The sequence below is a fragment of the Carlito syrichta genome, unplaced genomic scaffold (assembly GCF_000164805.1).
Source record: "Carlito syrichta isolate Samal-C Ts95f unplaced genomic scaffold, Tarsius_syrichta-2.0.1 Scaffold288347, whole genome shotgun sequence".
Classification (NCBI taxonomy): Eukaryota; Metazoa; Chordata; class Mammalia; order Primates; family Tarsiidae; genus Carlito; species Carlito syrichta.
In genome coordinates, this window is record NW_007232443.1 from 529,084 (window position 1) to 548,442 (window position 19,359).

A 19,359-nucleotide genomic window follows, 5' to 3' on the forward strand; every position below is an offset into this window, starting at 1 on the left:
TTTTTTTTGGTCTTTGCTATTTTTCTTTAAGCGAGGGGATTCCACTGAGCTGCGGCTCTCTGGCAGGTGAGTTCTCTGTGGAGAGGAGGGTCAGGGGTGACGGAGGACGCAGTAGTTAAGAGATGGGTTGGACATGAGGGACCCGCCTCACCTCAGGCTGTCCTGGGGCCCTGGGCAAGCCACTGCCCCTTGCGGGGTCTGCATTTTTTCTGTGCCACTCTCACTTTGCAACCCAGGCAGCAGCTGGGAAATGCCCTGACGTCCTCAGACACGTTTTGTAACTCCAGAGCCACCTTGAGAAAGCGTGCAAGACAAGATCTTACACACACAAACACACACACATACACACACACTGGTGTTCACCTGCAGTCCCCTCTTGCCGGGAGATGGCAGGAGTCTCCTTCCATACCCATCATTCCTGGGCAGAATCTAGCCCTGGCACCCTCCTTCCTTTCTACCCCCTTGTTCTCATTTCGAACCTTGTCATTTTCCTTTGCTTCTGTCCTGGTAAAGCCACGACACCCCTTGCTGATGGCTGTTCGTCTCATAACACCTCCGGGTCATGTGCTCCCATTCATGCCACCTCCCCATCACACACTTTGTCTCTGGGCGTTTCCTCCCACTCCTGCATGACCTTCCTTAATGGGCTGCCTTTCAGCTGCACCTCCTCACACACTCGGTCCCACACAGCCTCGGTTCCTCTCGCCCTGCCTGTCACAATCGCCCCTCCTGTTCCAGTCTCACTTTCCCCAGTGACCTGCCATTTGTGGCCCCCATACCACCCAATGCCAGCAGGAGAGGAGGTGGCAGGGCCAGGGACATTTGAGGGCAGCAGCTGGGGAGAACTGGCATGATCGAGGCCTCTGTCTAGGCTTGGAGGGTCTGACTGTGTTTGTGTGTCTGCACTGCATCTGGCTGTCAGAAGACACTTCTGTGACAACAAGACGCTGTCAGGGTGGGGAGAGCAGGCCCCAAGGTGGGGTGTTGTATGTCTGCCTTTCCTTAAAGTGTCCATTCTGCCTCCTGCTGCTTCCAGGCAGGTGAAGGCAGGTGAACTGTTCCAGGTAACCCAGCCTCAGGTACTGCGCGTACTCCCCCCAGTGCTACTCTGTTCTTTTCCTCTTTCATTCTCTCTCAGCCGTCTCCTACTGCCGCATTCTGATTTCAGTGTAAAGGGCACAGATAGGTGGGACCTTCAAGGCCTAGACATATAGGTCACTTGAGGGCTCACAAGGGGAAACCATCATCACCCCTTCGTCCTTCTCGGATACCCACCCCACCCACGCTCCTCCCTCGCCCACTTGCAGAGCTGGCCACAGAAAACCTCACCATTTGCAAAGCCAGTTCCAACACATTTAGGAAAGTTCTGACTCAATACAGCACTACCTTTTCAGACCTCACACTTTTGTGAACTCTCAGAAGGCAAACTGACCTTAATCCCCACTTTACCCAAGGAGAAAAAGGCAAGCAAAGGTATCAAAAGGAAAATAGCAGAAGCATCAGCCAAGTGTCAAGTTGGACACTTGTGGTTGGCCTCCACTGGGAAACTTCCACACCATTGTTCCCTACAGCTTCCAGTATTATCTCAGCACTCATTAAAGGATGCTCCCTAACATTCACTCTACAGGTCAATAAAGCTTCATACCTGAGAGCATGCTCTTTAGAACCAGACAGATCTAGGTTCAAATCCCAGCTCCGCCACATTTTAGCTATGATAACTGGGACAAAAATCTCCATAAGCCCCAATGTTCTCTTCTGGAAACTTGGAATTACTCTATAATACTCTTTACTTATCGGTGAGATTTAAACAAGACTTTGCACTTACAGTAATTGATACAGTACTTGGCACAAAATACACATTCAATAATTAGCAGTCATTAGTTTTAGGTGCTGGGAGCCTACTGATGAGTAAGACAGAGTTGCTGTTCTCAGGGAATTTAGACTCTTGCAGAGGAAAACAACTGCAATACACAACAATGATGAGTGCCTTTAAAAACTACAAGCAAGGCGATACAAAAAGAATCAGAGGTGGAGTTATCTATTTTAATTAACTTTGGGGGTAAAGAAAGGGGGTGTCAAGAAAAGCTTCACAAAAACAATAGTCTCTAGGTAGGTCTTGAAGGATGAGAAGGATTCTGACAAGAACTTGTAGGGGTGACAGTCATGCCATTCCAGACATGAGGGAACAACACAGGCTAGGGCATTGAGGCAGGCGAGTCCATGAGTGTTCGATGGTGAGGTGGGAATTTGGGTGTCTGTCAAAGAGTAAAGGGGAGGATGAAATCTCAGATGATTGTGGCCTTTGGAAGCTAAATGTTTTCTTTCTCTGTAGCATTGTTTCTTGATACAAAGCTCCAAACCAGAGTCCCAGGAACCCAAGGGTCCCGTGGCAGTCAGGATTTCCAAGCTGGTTCTTAGAGAATTGCTCTGCAGAGCCCTTCTCAGGGCTCCGGGGAGCTAAAGGTGTGTTGGAGTGGGAAAGTAGTTTTGTAAGTCACTGGACATCCCAATGGCAACCAACCCGGCCTGAGTGGCCCCCGCTCCACCCTGATTCCAGAGTCTCGGTGTGGGCTGAGCTCACAAGTGCCTAGGCATACAGCCCAGCCTTGCTGCCTGCCTATACGGCACTTTACAGTTTGCAAAGCTCTTCTTATACCTTTGCCTGTGAGGTTGACAAGCGGTAGCTCCTACTCAGAGAACTTTAGAAACTAGGTCAAGGTCATTGGGAAATACGTCCCCAGCTGAGATCATAACTTGCTTCTGTAGACTCAAGATTTGGTACAAAGAACACAGACTGAGAGTCCAAAGACTGGACACTGGTCCTGGCTCTGTGTCTGGAAGCTGTCACTTCCCTTCTGTGGGCCTCAGTACCCTCCTCTGTACAATAAGAGGTCTGAACTAGGATCTAGTCACTAGCTCACCCAAGGTCCCTTCCAGCTCAGACAAGCTATGATTCTAGCAGCATGCATGGTCTTCTCTGGGCATCAGACCACCTACCAGAACTTGGTTAAAAGTAAATGTAACTGGCCGGGCTTGGTGGTTCAGTCTGTAATCCTAGCACTTTGGGAAGCCAAGGCGAGTGGATTGCCTGAGCCTGTGGGTTCGAGCCCGGGCAACTTGGTGAGACCTTTTCTCTACAATTAAAAAAAAAAAAAATCAGCTGGGTGTGGTAGCACATGCCTGTAGTTCCAGCTACTTGGAAGACTGAGGCGGAAGGATTGCTGGAACCCAGCAGGTCGACACTGGGGTGGCCATGAGGATACCACTGCACTCCAGCCTGGGCAACAGAGTGAGAGTCCAACTCAAAAAAAAAGAAAGAAAGAAAGAAAGAAAAGAAATGTAATTAACAGATGAAAATACCATGTTCACAGAGCTGCCTTTTATCTCCCTTTTAAAATATAAAAAAAGAGATAATGACCAAAAGAGGAGGAGGCAAGCCCCCTCCCAACTGACACATGGGGAAAAAGTAAAGCATCTTCAAAGAGAATTCTTCAACAAGAGGCAGGTACGAAGCCAAGCTGCTTCATCTGGGGTGGAAGGAGGCTGGTTACGTGGCGATGCCTCCACCACATGGCAATGCCTCCCAGGACTCCCCTGTCCCCTTGGACAGCAGGTTACCTTATTAGATGGGTCCCATTACACCCTCAGACTCTCCTCCGCTCTAAAAAGACTCCAGTGATTGGGCCCCAGACAAAGCCCATGGCCAATTAAACCCATAAAGGCTCTTTGTTTGGTTTGAGTTTTGATTTATTTGTTTAGTGAAATGTCAGACCAATTAAAGCACAATCCAAGTGCCCTCAGCGAGCACACACCCAGCCTCGGAGTCGCAGGAAGTCAGGAGGGAGAGAGGAGCATGGAGCCAAACTCTAGTGGAGGCGGGGGGAACCGAGATAGCCAGGCACAGCAGAAGGAAGCCCTTGGATCACCTGTCTTCATTGGTCACTGGGACAGAACTCAGGATGCAAAACTTTGGAAAAGGCAATTGTGTGTCCCCTTGTGCAGATGAGGGAACCGAGATGGTCCTAATTCCAAATTTGCCCGAAGGAAATCCCAACAGAAGCAGCAACATCCCCTTAGACCTGGAGGACGGGGACCCTGCTGCTCCCACAGGCCAGGAGTTGGTGGGCCAAAGGAAATGGCTGCCCAGAGCCCACAAATCCCTTCTAGACCACGCTCCAGTCACCCAGGGAATTCCCTACCCTCATGCCCCAAGCCTGCTTCCAGGACTTTCCCAGGCCTTCTCCACAGTCTATCCTCCCCTGGATGAACCCAGCCACCAGCCTGACCCCTAAATCTAAGGGATGGTTGTCTACTGGGCACATAGATGGAGTCTGATCACATGGATTATGACATGAACACACATACTCCTAAGGCCCCTCACAGCACAAGTGATAAACCGAGTCACAGAAAGGTTCAACGATAAGATTGTCCTGTGTGTTACCAGGTGGCAGGTCCTGACTTCTCATCAGACTGAAGCGCTTTGGGAGCTATGACGGGTCTCCGCCTCCCTGGATTACCTTATTAGACGGCACCCCCAGTGCCCAGCTTAGCACAGACCCCTGCCCACTTTGGCATCCTGTGCTGGGGACTGACCGGCTGACTGACCCCAGCCCATAGATGAGGGTCACAGGTCATTCCCTCGCCTCTCCCCTCCCCTCCACCCTTATGAGTCCCCCTGATTGGGTGAGGGATGGGTGGGCCAGTCTCTTTGCTGATTCTACAAAAGGTGGGGGGAGAAGGCAGGAAAGCAGAATGGTGGCAGGATTCAGGGACTGAGACCTGGGCACTGAGTCAGACGGGCCTGGCTGGTGCTTGGCCACCGCTGTGGAGTTTGCAGGCCTTTACCTCTGTCTCCACCAGGTGATGTCATCAGTCAGGCTCACCTGCCCAGCCTTAAGGCGGCAGAAAGGGCCACATTCTGGCTTGTGCCAAACCAGGGAGGCCCTTCTGCCAGGCCAGGCCCAGCCTCCTCAGCCACAGGTGATGGAGGGAGGAAAAGAAGGCACGAGCCGTAGTGATGATGATCCAGCCGCCTCTTTGGCCTTATTGATCTTCAGACTTCATAAGGAGCAACACTTTGCCTCCCGTTTCATCAAACAAGTGAGGAGAGAGGCTGGACACATTATCTCACCAGCAGTCTCCTCATTGTGGAGGAGCAAGGAGTCAGCAGACCTCCCGAGCCCTCGCCAGGAGGTCTGCAGCCCTGAGCCAGCCCCAGGCTCTCCCTGCCCTCTGCAGGGCAGGACAAGCATTGATTTAGGAGAGGGGAAGGCCCTGACTAGGAGCTAGGAGTCCTGATTCTCGTGTTTCCCGCTACACTCTGAGTAAACTGAGGCCTATCATGTCCTCTCCCGAGGACTCAGTTTGCTCCTCTGTTCGGGGGAGCTACCATCCCTCTGTCCTCTCCCTAACCCCCTAAGGCAGCAGTAGAACCAGCAAATGGGCCACACTCTCTTGTGCTGATAGAGACTCAAGCAGGTATGTGGTCACTTCCTTCCAGAAGCTGCAGCCCTTGGTGCTTCAGGGGGTTCTAGAAAAGATGAAGACAAGTCCAAACAAACAAAATGTGGGAGATCTTAGCGACCTCATGATGCCAACAGTGTCCTCAGAGCAATCCATGTCATGTCCTAAACCTAGCCCCAAAGTTTAGAGGCGGAATAAAACAGTCTCCATGTGGAACAGTCCCCATGCTAACCCCACTCCCTCTCATCACCATAGCAACCCAGGTCTCCTTATGAGTAGGGGAGGTTTTATGGAAGGGAGAGGAGGGATGAACCACCCTTGCAGCATCCAGGCCCAACTTAAAAGTGCCTTTCCTCAGGAGTCTTATCTGGGCCCTTATCTCCTCAGAGGCCTTAGGCAGTAGTGGCATAAAGCATGTCATCAGTGCTTCACTCTCACCCTTTGGTCTCCACAGCCACAGCACTGAAGGGTTCCCAGATGGAACTGGGCTCCAAGGCATTATTCAGGGCAGACTTGATGAGTAGCAAACTTATGTGTAGCCTACATGTCATCCAGGGCGAAGGTGCGAGCAAACATTCTGCAACAAAAGAGAGTCAAGGTTATCACGGGATTATCCATTTAATAGATAAGAAAATGCAGGCAGGTAGAGAGCTGAGCAGCGCCTCCAAGCCCTGCCCTAAGTGGGGAGCCCATAACAGCTCCCCCAGTTGTGGTTGAAACGCCTCTGAATGGTAGGAACAGAATAAATTGTTGGATCAGCCAAGCAACAAACATGCACTTCCTGAGGAGCCCCTTGATGTCCAGCATGGTGACAAGGTCTGAAAGAGAGAAAGGCAAGATTATGACCCTCCCTGTCCTCCAGGAATTTATAGACTAGTGAGGGAACTGAAACTAACCTTCAAAAAACAAGGTAGGCTGGGCACGGTGGCTCATACCTGTAATCCAGTACTTTGGGAAGCTGAGGCAGGAAGATGGTTTGGGTCTAGGGCTTCGAGACCAGCCTGAGCAACATAGTAAAGGCTCCTCTCTACAAAAAATAAAAAAATTGGCTGGGTATGGTAGCACGTGCTTGCAGTCCCAGCTACTTGGGAGGCTAAGGTGGAAGAATTACCTGGGCCTAGGAGGCGGAGGCTATAGCAAGCTGTGATCATGCCACTGCATTCCAGTCTGGGTGACAGAGTGAGATCCCAGCTTTAAAAAAAAAAAATTTATGGCCGGGCTTGGTAGCTCAGCCTGTAATCCCAGGTGATGAGGGTAATGGCGTCACCAATCGAAACAAAGTTGTTGGGAAGGAAAGGGGCATGTTCGCTGTGGCCGTGTCCAAGTAGAAGTGACAGGGCGTGTCCTGAGGCAGCCAGATTCTAGCTAGAGCTGTGTGCTACACCAGATGAACCCAGGGCTCCCCCCCCCCGAGGTGACTCAGGACACATTGTGTGATGGCAGGTGGCCTGTCCTGAGCCAGAAGGCCATTGAGACCAGCGGGCTGAGTACAGATGCCCCGTAGCCCTTATCCCTCGCCGCCCAGCCCTCCGGGCCTCTCAGGTATGCAGAGACTTGAGACACAGCGGAGTTGGGTTCTAAAGAGCATCTTCTTCTACCTGTATTGGCTCATATCCGGCCTTTCCACCGTTCATTCATTACTCAGCAGAGAGCTGTTGAGTACCACTCTGCACCTATCCCTGGGCCAGGCACTCAGGGTCATCCTGGGGCAGGATGGGTGTGTTCTCTGCATACTCCTGCACCTGCCTATGTACCACCAGCCTGGATCCTTGGGGCTAGGAGCATAACAGGGGCAAGCTTCCCACAGAACAGGGAGTGTGAAGCCCATACAAGCTGGCATCCGTGGGACAGAGGCTTCCTGGGGCAAAAGTGGTGGCTGCCCTCCCTGGACACTCTGCACTTGAACCTCCCATCACACTCGGGATCTCTGACTTGTTTCCTGTGACTACTGTAACAAAGTACCACAAACCATGTGACTTAAGACTACAAGAATTTATTATCTCATCATTCTAGGAGGCTAGAAGTCTGACATCAAGGTGTCAACAGGGCCAAGCTCTCTCGCAAGCCTCTAGAAGGATGTATCCTTGCCTGTTCTGGTGGCTGCGAGCAGTCTTTGGTGTTCCTTGGATTGTAGACACATCACTCTAGGCTCTGCCTTCATTGTCACATGGCCTCTTCTCCTCTTGTGGCTTCACATCCTCATCCCTCTGTGTGTCTCTTCTCTTCTTATAAGGACACCAGTCCTGTGGGATTAAGGGCCCACCGTACTCTAGCATGACCTCATCTTAACTTACAACTTGATTACATCTGCAAAAATCCTATCTCCAAATAACCTCACAGCCACAGGTACTGGGGGCTAGGACGTCAACATATCTTTCAGGGGATCACAACTCAGCCCACAACAATCCTTGTGCCCAGCCAGTGATCTGTTCCTGATAGCGTCACGCTTTCCAGAATCTGGAAGTTGAAATGTTCTCCTTTCCAGCACCCTCCAACTGTCCCTGGCTGAATGCAAATAGTCCCCTGACCAAAAACTCCCTCTTGGTCAAGAGCCTACAAGCCCAACCTCTCTTGTGCACAAGGCAGGAAGGGTCAGCAGACTGGGCCTCAGGCCAAATCTGGAACCCAGCCATGCCCATTCTTCATGTCGTGTTGTCTATGGCTGCTTTTCTAGGTACAACGGCAGAGTTGGCAGAGTTGAATAGTTGCGATGGAGACTGAAAAGGTTTAACATCCAGCCCTTTTGTCTCTAGGATACTCACAACAATGACCCGGAAGTACCTTCCAAGGGATCAAAGAAAGATGCCGCTGTCTCCTTCTGTTTCTGAAAGAATTCTGTGTCCAGAGTCATTTCTCTCATCTCTAAAGCAAGAATAAAAACACTACCCACATCCTAGGGCAATGTGGGGGGGGCAGGCTTAATGAGATAATTTATGTAAAGCATGAACCATGGTGCATGCACATAATAAGATTTGATAAATGTTAGCTACCATTACTACCATTTTCCCGCACTCTCAGAAAAGTAGAGGGCCAGAGGGGAACAAGTTCCCCACCTCCATGTGGGAGGACCGACCCTCCCACGCATGCACTGCTTGGCAAGCAGCCAAGAGAGGAGGTGACTGGCCCTATTTTAAAGCTGGACAAAGTAGGGGGTTTGAGGGTCTCAGCTGGGCCCACCATGCAGCAGACACAGGTCAACAGCCCAAGTCCTCAAGGGGCCATTCTCCATGGCCCCAGCCTCCCGTGTGCACACACATGGTTCCTGCCAGTTCTGTTCCTGGTGTCCTCAGGTAGTGGCCAGCCAGGGTCCCTGGGCCAGCAGCTCCCTGGGCAGAGTTGGGCGCCAAAGTGGATTGCTTCCATGCAGTGTGAATTCGTCTCATGCTTCAGGTGGAGCTTGGCTAATCAGGGGCGACAAGAAGCCGAAGTGAGTACAATCAAATTAGCAACACCATGGCCCTGGCTCTTTAAGGAGGGAAAAACAAAGCAGGCACCAGAAGGCACCCCTCCCCAAGTCTTTCCCAGGGGAAGCCTGGAGATGCTGCCACTGAGGCTGAGCAAAGAGTTCCCACTGCCCCAGCCGACCACCCCGTGTGCCAACAATGCCCCTTTGTGGCAGCTTATCTCTTACCGCCAAACAGGGCTTCGGTTCTTGTCAGAGTCTTGTTAACAAGGAGCAGTGACACAAGCATTTGGGGGGAGGGAGGGAAGTGGGCTGGGCTGAGGGAAAGGAGGGGCCCACTCACCTCTCACTGTGCATGGAATCCTTTCAGAAACAAAAGGAAAAGAGAGGCTCTCTTCTGCCCTGACACAGTGAGTTTACAGAACCCTCAAGAGTCTTGAAGGCACCTGCTGTCTCTTGGAAAAGCCTTTCCCCGAGGGCAAGGAAAAGCACATCCAGAAAGGCATTTTAGAATCCTCAAAGCATCCTTTTCTAGCAAAAAGCTCTATGAGATTCCTAGAGCGATTTCAGTTAGACTTTTAGAAGGACTTCCTGAAAAAGTAAAGTCCTTTCTGTTGACTTTGCAGTTGTCCTGCCTAAGACAAGGGAAGGACCAGAGGGCATCTACTAGGATGGGAGGTTGAAGAGGGATCCCCCAACTCTATGGTTCTTCTCCCAGACAGTGTGTGAGAATCACCTTGGGGTGGGGTTGGCTCTTAGGGAATACAGATGCCCACACTCTACTCTGGACCAATTAAATCAGAGCCTGGTGGGGGGAGGTGCGTAATATTTTCAAAAGCTTCCCAGTTGCTTCTCCTTAACCCCCTTGACCAACCCCCTTCCCAGATGAACCTCCTCAACCCCCTCCCCGAGGCCACACACCTGGAAGAGCAGACAGGCCTAACCCTTAGGTCCCCTGGTTCCCAAACCAATCTTCTTTCTTCCAAATTAGCAAGTGTTTTTTCTTCAGGGAAACCCGCTGGCCACTCTCATTCCCAGGCACCCACTTTGCTACCTGCTGGCCTTCTCTGGCGTTCACATTCTTACATGGTAGACGAGACCACAGATGCCCTGGGTCAGGTCCTGACTGCAACTTTCTAGCTATGTGACCTTGACTCTGGGCAATTTACTTCTCTTGGCCTCAGTTTCCCCATCTGTAAAGTAGAAATTAAAAATGGGGTTGTTGTGAGAATTACATGCATTCAAGAACTCCGAATTGCACCTGGCGCACAGTAAGGACTCAGTAAAGCAAACTGCAGTGATGATGATTATAGTCACATCCACGAATGGGGCCGTGCACCCCAGGGTTCCTTTCAGAATCCAACTTTCCAACCTCTTTTGCATTTTGCCAGCCTCTCCCAACTGCCGGTGGCATGCTCATTCTATTTCTTCGACACACACCCCAACACACACACACACACACACAGCTCCTCTCCTTTGGGTATTTACAACTGAATCTCCTCTCCCTGGTGACTTGGGGACTTGTCAGAAACACCAGCTGAGCTCCCATCACTGGAGGAAGGGAGGGAGGGAGGCAGAGACAGAGAAGGCTTGACGTCCTCCTTCCCAGCTCCTGCCTCCAACCCCAGCCTGCCCTGGCCCAGACTTATTCCAGTTTTCAGCCTGCTTCTGCACTCCCGTCAGAATCTACCCACAGGGGGGAAGGAAAACAGGCAAGAGAAGGTTTGGTTACACTAAAAGAAAGGGTGCTGGCGAACTGTCAGGGGACTTGGGGTTTGGTTTCCTTGCCACTCACCAGCTCTGTGACCTCAGACAAATCGCTTAACCTCTCTGAGCTTCCATTTCCTCATTGGTATATAAGGGATTACAGACCCCAGACCACCTCCTTAACAAGAATGCACCAGTGCTCTGTAAACTGCAAGAAGTAGGCCCACCCAGCTTACAAGGTGGGATCCCAGAGGAAAGGCGAGACAAGGAGAGGCCAAGTCGCCACAGAGCTTGTAATCCTCATGGCAGGGTCTGGGGTCCCTAGAACCAAGCCTGGGGGTTGGTCGGAAAGTGTGCAGATGCTGGGGGTGAGCAAAGCAGCAGAGCTGTCTCATGGCTCTTAAAAATCTATCAGCCTCTCACATCAAATTAAAATGTAAATAGCAGCTGGTCCGAGCAGGACCTCAGGGGTGACAGGAGTCGGCCTGCGAGTAATTTCACAGACGGGAACCGGTTACATCGCATTCTGACAACTGTCTTGTTTCTGAAATTGATTTCCTCTCCCCTCGGCTTACTGCCCTGGAAGGGCCTTAGAGTAAGGGGAGGGGTGACTCCTCTCTGGCCCTGGTGCCCGTCTCCTCGCATGGCGCCTGCCAATAAGGCTCCATCGGAACTAGCAGGAGGAAATCTGGAATTTCTGCAGGGCTGGGAGGCGGCAGCGTGAGCCCCAGTGGCCCTTCCAGGCTCTGCCCTGCCACAGGGTGAGTCTAACTGCTGACCCACCAGGCAGGCTGCCTGGGGGCACTGGAGGTGGGATGGCAAAGGCATCCTGGGCTTGGGAGCCCTCCTTTCCACAAACAGGTGCCGAGTCCAGATGCTTCTACCCTGGAGAGTCACAGTCAGACACAAGGAGACTAGGACGCTGCACTAAGACATGCACCATGCAGGGATGTCCCACAGGAGCGGGGTCTGCATGCAATGTGAGGTGTTGGGGAAAGGCCCAAGGTCATCAGGAAGCCTCTTGGGTCTCTGCTGGAGTCTGTCCCAATTTGGCCACTTGCAGTGCCAGGCACTGCAGCAGGTGCTGGGGCCGTAAAGCTTTGGAGACAGCCTTGCTCTGCCCCGGGACCCCAGGACTCCACCCAAGACCCCAGAAAGAGCCACCTCCCCCCCCCACACACACACCTAAACGGGCTGTATTGGAAGGTGCTGTATATTGCAGGGTGGCTCACCCACACCTCTATCTCCACCCCTCCTGCTCACAAGTCCCCAGAAAGTCCCCCTGCATCTGTCCTTGTAGAGAGGAATCAGATTTCCCTAGCTGTTAACTGAATGACAGTACCAGAAAGCAGAGAAGTATCTCATTAAATCCTCCTGTGTCCTGTCAAAGCAGTGCACTGCTCTTGTGGCTGTCATTAGCATTTGTCACAAGGGACTCACTCCTATATAAACAACTTCCTCCCATTCCCCAGCTCTCCTGCCTGCACCCCTAAAGCTGCAATCCCTGTTCCCTGCCTTGGGAGTCGCCAGCTGAAGCTGCCCCACCCCAGAGAGGCCAAGGCTTTTTAGTGACAGCTTAAGTCAATTTCCCAGAGCCAGAGATTGTGTGCAAGGGTGGCAGGCAGACAGATAACAAGAGGGAAGAACCACCTTCTGGAAGCCTCAATTTCCTCATTTGAAAAATGAGGATAAGAAGACACTTTGCATGGTTGTTGGGAGGCACCATTGAGCGATAAGCCAAAAGGCTAAAGTATCCAGCTCATGGCCTACCCCACCATGGGCATCATGGGCACATGGGAGCCATGGAGCTCGTCACAAAATTCTTCAGGACACAGTCCTTGGAGCCAGGCATAGCAACAGTGCCTACCTCAGACGAGTGTCTTCGTGGAAAGTACCTAGAATACTTCCAGCACATAGTAAGCTCTCAGTGAAAGGGAACTATAGAAGTGTGTGTAGCCAGGCTTGGTGGCTCAGCCTGTAATCCCCGCGCCTTTGGGAAGCTGAGGTGAGTGGATTGCCTGACTCGCGGGTTCAAGACCCACCTGGGCAGCGAGACCTCATCTCTACAATAAATCAAAAAATCAGCCGGGCGTGGTAGTGCATGCCTGTAATTCCAGCTACTCGGAAGACTGAGGCAGAAGGATTGCCGGAGCCCAGCAGGTCGAGGCTGTGGTGGCCGGGAGCGGCCACTGCACTCCAGTCTGGGTGACAGAGTGAGACTCCAACTCAACAACAAAAAAAAAGTGTGTGTGTGTGTGTGTGTAGAGGGAGTGTGCACTTACGTACTGCAACAGTCTGGATAGATGTGTCTTAAACAACCACATCAGGATATTGATACGCAATTGATCACTGCATCAGGTTATGTGTGTGATGCCGCGTATGGGTTTATGGTAAGGGTGTCAGAGCATGGGCTGTGAGGGTGGCATGTGTGTGTACATGTGTGTTACTGTGGGTTCGGATCCGTGCTCCCGAATGGGACTACACAGAAACATCTTTAGGGAATTTGTGGGGTCTGCTTTTCACTCAGAAAGCCCTGCGGGACATAGCCCGTCTCCATATTGGGAGAATTTATCGCATTTATCACTGCAATTCACTGGAGCAGACAAACCGTGTAGTCCAGAGCAAGAAGCAAGGGGGAGGGGACGAGAGTGGAGAGCAGCTGGGGTGAGCACCTGTGCCCTGAAAGTCCCTCAATTAGGGGGTTGTCTTGTTAAGCCCAGCTGTACAGTGGCCAGGAGGGAGTGGCCTGTGTGTGGAAACCAGAGAGCCCCATAGTCCTTGGAGGCTGGGGGGAGGGGCACAGTGTTAGAGTTCACTGGCAGGAAGACTGTGTAGGGCAGGGAGAAGAGGGAGGAGGGTTCTCTGCTTCTTGGCCAGGACAAGGGGCTGAAGGCCCTTCTGTGCAAGGAAACAGGTACCCGGAATCATAAGATCACTTCGCACAACAGTGACCCAGATTTCCAGACCATCGTTCCCTCTGCCCTAGACCCAGACAGCCCCAGGACCCCAAAGACAAGGGACCCAGAGCCAGGCCTTCATTGATTTGTCTCTGTGATGCCCTGTCGTACGCCTCCAGAGCAGGGAGCTCCCTGCCTCCCTCTGCAGCCCTTTTCCTAAAGAGCGAAGACTGCCGGAAAATTCCTTCTTAGGCCAAATACGAAGTCTGCCCTTCTCCATCAGTGATGTGTGTCTCTTGCTCCCTGTGGCCACCCTGCACCACTAGTAATATAGCTGTGTGTTAAGTATTACCCTCTCTGATCTGTCCTCTTCTAAGACACTGCTATTATAGCAGCATGAGCTTGGGCAAACCACTTCCCTGTGTGGCCTCAGTTTCTTCGTTTGCAAAAGGAAGGGTCCGCGTAAATGATTATGTCTGTGCCATTTGGTAGAAGCACAACTCGAGCTACATATGTCATTTGAAATCTAGTTGGCCAGGCTCGGTGGCTCAGCCTATAATCCCAGCACTTTGGGAGGCTGAGGCAAGTGGATTGCCTGAGGCTGCGGGTTCGAGAACAGCCCAGGCGACTTGGCAAGACCTCGTCTCTACAATAAATAAAAAATTAGCCCATGCCTGTAGTTCCAGCTGCTTGGAAGACTGAGGCAGAAGGATCACCAGAGCCCAGCAGGTCAATGCTGGGGTGGCCGTGAGTGTGCTACGGCACTCCCGCCTGGGTGACAGAGTGAGACTCCAACTCAAAAAAAAAATTATTCTAGTTGTCACATGTTCAAAAATGTACAAAAGAAACATGTAAGATTAATTATAATAATATATTTGATTAAGCTCAATATATCTAAAATATTAACATCTAATCAATATAAAACTTAATGAGGTATTTTACAATCTTTGTTTTTTCTTCCTACATTTTTGAATCTCAGTGTGTATTTTAGACTTACACTACATCTCCATCTGGACCCACCATGTGTCAAGAGCCCCCACAGCCACGTGTGACCAGTGGCCATGTGTCAGCAGTGCGGATCTTTATCTGGACAGTGCAGTTTGAGGGCTCTGTGATTCTGTGGCATAGCCTGGCAAGTGACACCTTAAGCAAGTACTTGGTGTGTGTGTCTTTATGCGATGCGTTCCTTGGGACAGGAGAGGGGCAGGGGAGCCTTGGGAACAGGGATATAGCCCAGGTTTCCTAAGCAGCCGCCATGTGGCAGGCACTTATTTATATGGATTCACTGTGTCCTCACAGCTGCTCCGTGGTGCTCACGGAGTTCACTTGACTGCATGGAAGGCCTCGTAGCCGGTAGACAGAAGTAGAGTCCAGGCCTGCCTAGCCCCCGAGCCCGTCGCCCTTCTCTTTCCTTCCCCATTGATGGGCTCCCCTGAACCATCCATGAGCTGTGGTGTTGTGCAGAGGAGAGCATCAGTTGTGCCGTGGGGGTGCCCACTGCCATAAGCGGCAGCCAGCTGGCGGGAGGGGGAAGGGAACCTGTTCCAAGACCCAGGTGTGGTTGCTACCACACACAGCAGGGATGAGGGGCCGAGGATCTCTGGGGACCCCGCTGTCTCTCGCTGCCCACCTGTCTCTCTCTCTGAACAAACCTGACCGGAAAGACAAGTTCCCCGAAGCGGGACCAGCATGTATAGATACACAGATTGTGCACTATTCAAAGGTACACAGCCTGAGGGGTGAGTGGGACCTGAAGCCAGGTCCCTGCTCCATGGGCCAAGCTGTGGCTCCTGGTACCAAGCTATGGGGGCGGGGGTGCCTTTGTAATTCGCACATAGGCCCTGGACAAGCTAGTGCAGGTCTGCTTGGGAAACAGAACAGAACAGAGAGGCTCTGCAGAGCTGTGAAGTCTTCCTACCAAAGAAAAACTCGTCCTCCCTCCTTTCCCTTCACCCTTCCTCAGACTCCTCTGACCTGTGTTGAGCCTTGACCCTGCCCATCACCCTTTCTCTCTTCTCTCTCTCTCTCTCTCTCTCTCTCTCACACACACACACACACACACACACACACACACACACACACACACACACACACACACACACACACCCCCTCACCCTCCACACAAACGTTCCCCAGCTCCTCTGTGGCTTCAGCATCAGCCTCTCAGAAACGGACTACTCCTCTCCGGGAACACCTCCAGGCCTGACCCCCGGGGGTCCCAGGCCCCAGTCCTCTGATCATTCCTTGTGAGGAGTGAAGAAACAGCCTCCATGCCCCCATCCCACCCCCACCCCCCGCCAGCATCTCAATCCTCTAGTAAAAAATGGAGGCATCTGCAATGCAAGACCCGACTTGTTGATGTAAAATCTTACTCTATATTCCACCCAGGTTTATACGAGTGAATTATGCAAATCTTTGATGGAAAAATATTCCTCCGCACATCCTTGAGAGTGTAAAACCTTAGTCAATAATTCATACTCGGATGTCTCTGACTGCAGGCTTTTTCTTCATTATAACTTGCACCTCGTTATTTGTCTTTCGCGTTTTATTGTATATTCTAGTGTAATGCCGTGCATTATAAAATTTATCTGCTTCATTATTTGATGAGTTGGGGCTGGGACTGAGAGGCTGGTGCAGAGGCCCGGGGCCTGGGCCATCCTCAGCATCGCGTCCTGCATGACAAGGCAGCAAAGGAGGTGGCTGGCTGTGTGGTGTGACTCCAGGGAGCCAGAAACCTCCCTTCATCCCCCCATACCTGTCCCGAATGTCTGCTCACCCGCCGACTGATGTCAAGTTGCACCGTTGCGGCTCCCGGCTCCCTTCCTTTGTTCAAAGGCTTATTTGTCCATAAGTCAGATGTCCCTGGAGAGTTTGCTGGGAAGAACTTTGTCTGAGCAGGCCTTTAACACTAGAGGAGCAGAAGCCCTGAGGACACTGGGAAGGAAGAGGAGAAAGGGCCCCCACCGCAACGGAGCAGAGACTTGCTGTTGGGGCTGGAAACTGGGTTTCCAGGAGAGAGAAGACAGAGCACCTTTCTGCATAATTGCCCAAGCAAAGCAGCCCGGTGCTGGGGATGTGGCTGGTCTCTGCTCTGCAGAACTCAGTGTGAGGAGGGGTCCTCCCCTGAATGGAGGTGGGGGGGGTCCCTGATTCTTGCAGCCAAGGACAACCCCTCCCCATCTGTGTACTCCAGGATGGCTTCTGGGCAACCCTCCTAAGAGCCACTGGGGACTGGCAAGGTTTCTCAGAAAAGAGAAGGACAAAGACAACCCTCCAGTGGCATCAGGTCACCTTCCTAGGATCTGCCTGAGGGAGGATGAGCCTTTATTCCTGCAGGTTCCAGGGTCCATAGTGCCCTTTGCCTTGCCCTGTTTCCCGTTTGAGTTGTGCCGGGTCAGGTGCTGTGTTTCTTCTGGCCTAGGGCCCGCCATTCTGAACCGCACTGGGGTTCTTATCTGCCCTCACCACTAGAGTGAAGTTTCCTGAGATCCAGGGTCATGTTGGCCCTGTTCACTGTTAGCTTCAGAGCCCAGGACAAGACCTGGCACACAGTAGGGCTTGACAAGTGCTTGTTGAGTGGATGGGCTGTGCCCTCCCAGTCACCCCTCAGTTCAGAGTCCATTTCTCCCAACCCCTCTGTGAAACTCTCTTCAGATTTCCCTCGTGTTTATGTTGCCCACACAGGTCTCTGTCTTCCCCTCCCCCTCCCCCAGAAGGCAAGGACTCTGTCTCACTGTCATATGCCCACCCCCCAGGCCTGGCATGGGGACTTGTGATGGCAAAGGGCCACATGCGTGTTAAGTTGGGCTTCACTGCCCCTGAGACCATCTCTCCCCCGCCCCTCTCCTCCTGCTGCTGCTGGCCTAGGTGCTCAGGTCCAGCGGAGAGACTTCTTGTAGGGATCTCCTGATGACCAGCCTGGGCCTTGGTGGTGTCATGGTGATTTTCTCAGGTTACCAATAGGGGCAGGGGTAGGCGCAGACTCACTAGCTCCATCTTAATCATAGTGGTGCTGTCCAGGGTTTCTGTTGTATTTTGTTGAAACAAATGGGAGGAGGATAAACAAGCCTTAGCCACATAGACCGAACCCTGGCTTCTTCAAGCAGGGACTCCCCCAGGATCTTCACAGATCTGATTCTGGGCAGGGGTGGGGGGTGGGAAGGGCCATGAATGTGGGCGGAGCAAAAATCACATCTTTTTTCCACTAACCTCTAACTGAAATGTAGCGTTTCCTTCCATTCTTAATATAAGCAGCAGACACAGCAATGGCGGCACCTGTGACTGTCACTGGTAGAAATCTCGGGTCTGATGGTGTCCTGTGATGGTGTCCAGTTGTTGAGATACCTCAAGATGTCATTTTAATCACTGGCACAAGATCACGGTCACATGAGCCCGTAATTATGAGACCTCCACTGGATCTCATTTCATGAAGGGTAGTAAGGAACACATACTGATGTGTGATATGCAATACCAAAGGTTTGCTTTTTTCATGTTTTTAATATTTGCATAACCATAGTTCAATATCACTGGTTTCCTCTGTAATTCTCTGTATGTCATACATGTAAAAACATTCTGAAACCAGCCCCCTGGCCTCCCCAGAGGGGTCCAGGTCATGTGAGAGTCCCTGGAGTAGGGAGAGGCTGCCCCAGTCACGGATGGGGAAGGGGACAAGGGACAGGCAAGTGGGAGAACCATATTCCACTCTCACCTTTATTAGACCTTCTCCTGGGGGCTTCTGCATGGGGAGGGGCTCCATCACCTTCTCCAGGCTGGCCTTCGGACCCTCATGGGCCTCCTCTTGCCTTCTCTGCTCTCCAGTCCCAGCCATGATCACCTCCCACCCCAACACCACCATCGCCATCAAGGGCCACGCGAAGGAGCTGAACTGCACGGCGCGGGGTGAGCGACCCATCATCATCCGCTGGGAGAAGGGGGACACGGTCATCGACCCTGACCGTGTCATGCGGTACGCCATCGCCACCAAAGACAACGGCGACGAGGTTGTCTCCACGCTGAAGGTGAGCGCCACCCCCAGGGTCGGAGGACCCCGACTCTGAGAGTGGGGAGCCTGCCACCATTACATCTGCATCCAACAGAGGTAAATGGGGAGTCTGGGAGCCCCTCCAGGCACCCCAGGAAGTACCTCCCCTTTCCCACCTGTTTCCCTTCTCCAGGAAGCCCTGCCTCAGAGCTGCACTATATCGCCTTTCAACCCACAGCAGCAAATGTGGGTTCCTCAGCCCCTCCTCCTTTTCCAGAATCCTAGAGCCTCATCTGCCCTCCTTTCTCCACAACTCCTCAGCCCTTGCCTTCCTTCCTCTTTCCCTCCCTCCTGGACCTCTCAGCCCCTCCCGCTCTCTTGGGCCCCCTCAGCCCCTCCCACTCTCCCAGGACCCCTTAGCCCCTCCCTCCCTCCCTCCTGGACCTCTCAGCCCCTCCCACTCTCGTGGGACCCCCTAAGCCCCTCCCACACTCCTGGGACCCCCCCCTCAGCCCCTCCCTCCTGGACCTCTCAGACCCTCCCATACTCCTAGGACCCCCTCAACCAACCCCTTCCTACCTCCTGGACCTCTCAGCCCCTCCTACTCTCTTGGGCCCCCTCAGCCCCACCCACTCTCCCAGGACCCCTTAGCCCCTCCCTCCCTCCTGGACCTCTCAGCCCCTCCCACTCTCCTGGGACCCCCTCAGCCCCTCCCACACTCCTGGGACCCCCCCTCAGCCCCTCCCTCCTGGACCTCTCAGCCCCTCCTACTCTCCTGGGTCCCCCTCAGCTCCTCCCTCCCTCCTGGACCCCTCAGCCCCTCCTTCCCTTCTGGACTCCTCAGCCCTTCCCTGCAGCCCCCCACACACCCCTCAGCCACGCCTTCCCTCCCTCCTGGACCTTCACCC

General features: G+C 52.6%; 1 protein-coding gene across 1 annotated transcript in view; it reads left to right on the forward strand.

Moving 5' to 3' along the window:
• The window catches only part of DSCAML1 (DS cell adhesion molecule like 1), a 348,081-nt gene that overhangs the window by 273,984 nt on the left and 54,738 nt on the right, over positions 1-19,359 (forward strand). The window contains 1 exon segment of the mRNA XM_021710263.1: positions 18,289-18,488. Coding sequence (XP_021565938.1) covers positions 18,289-18,488 — 200 coding nt within the window.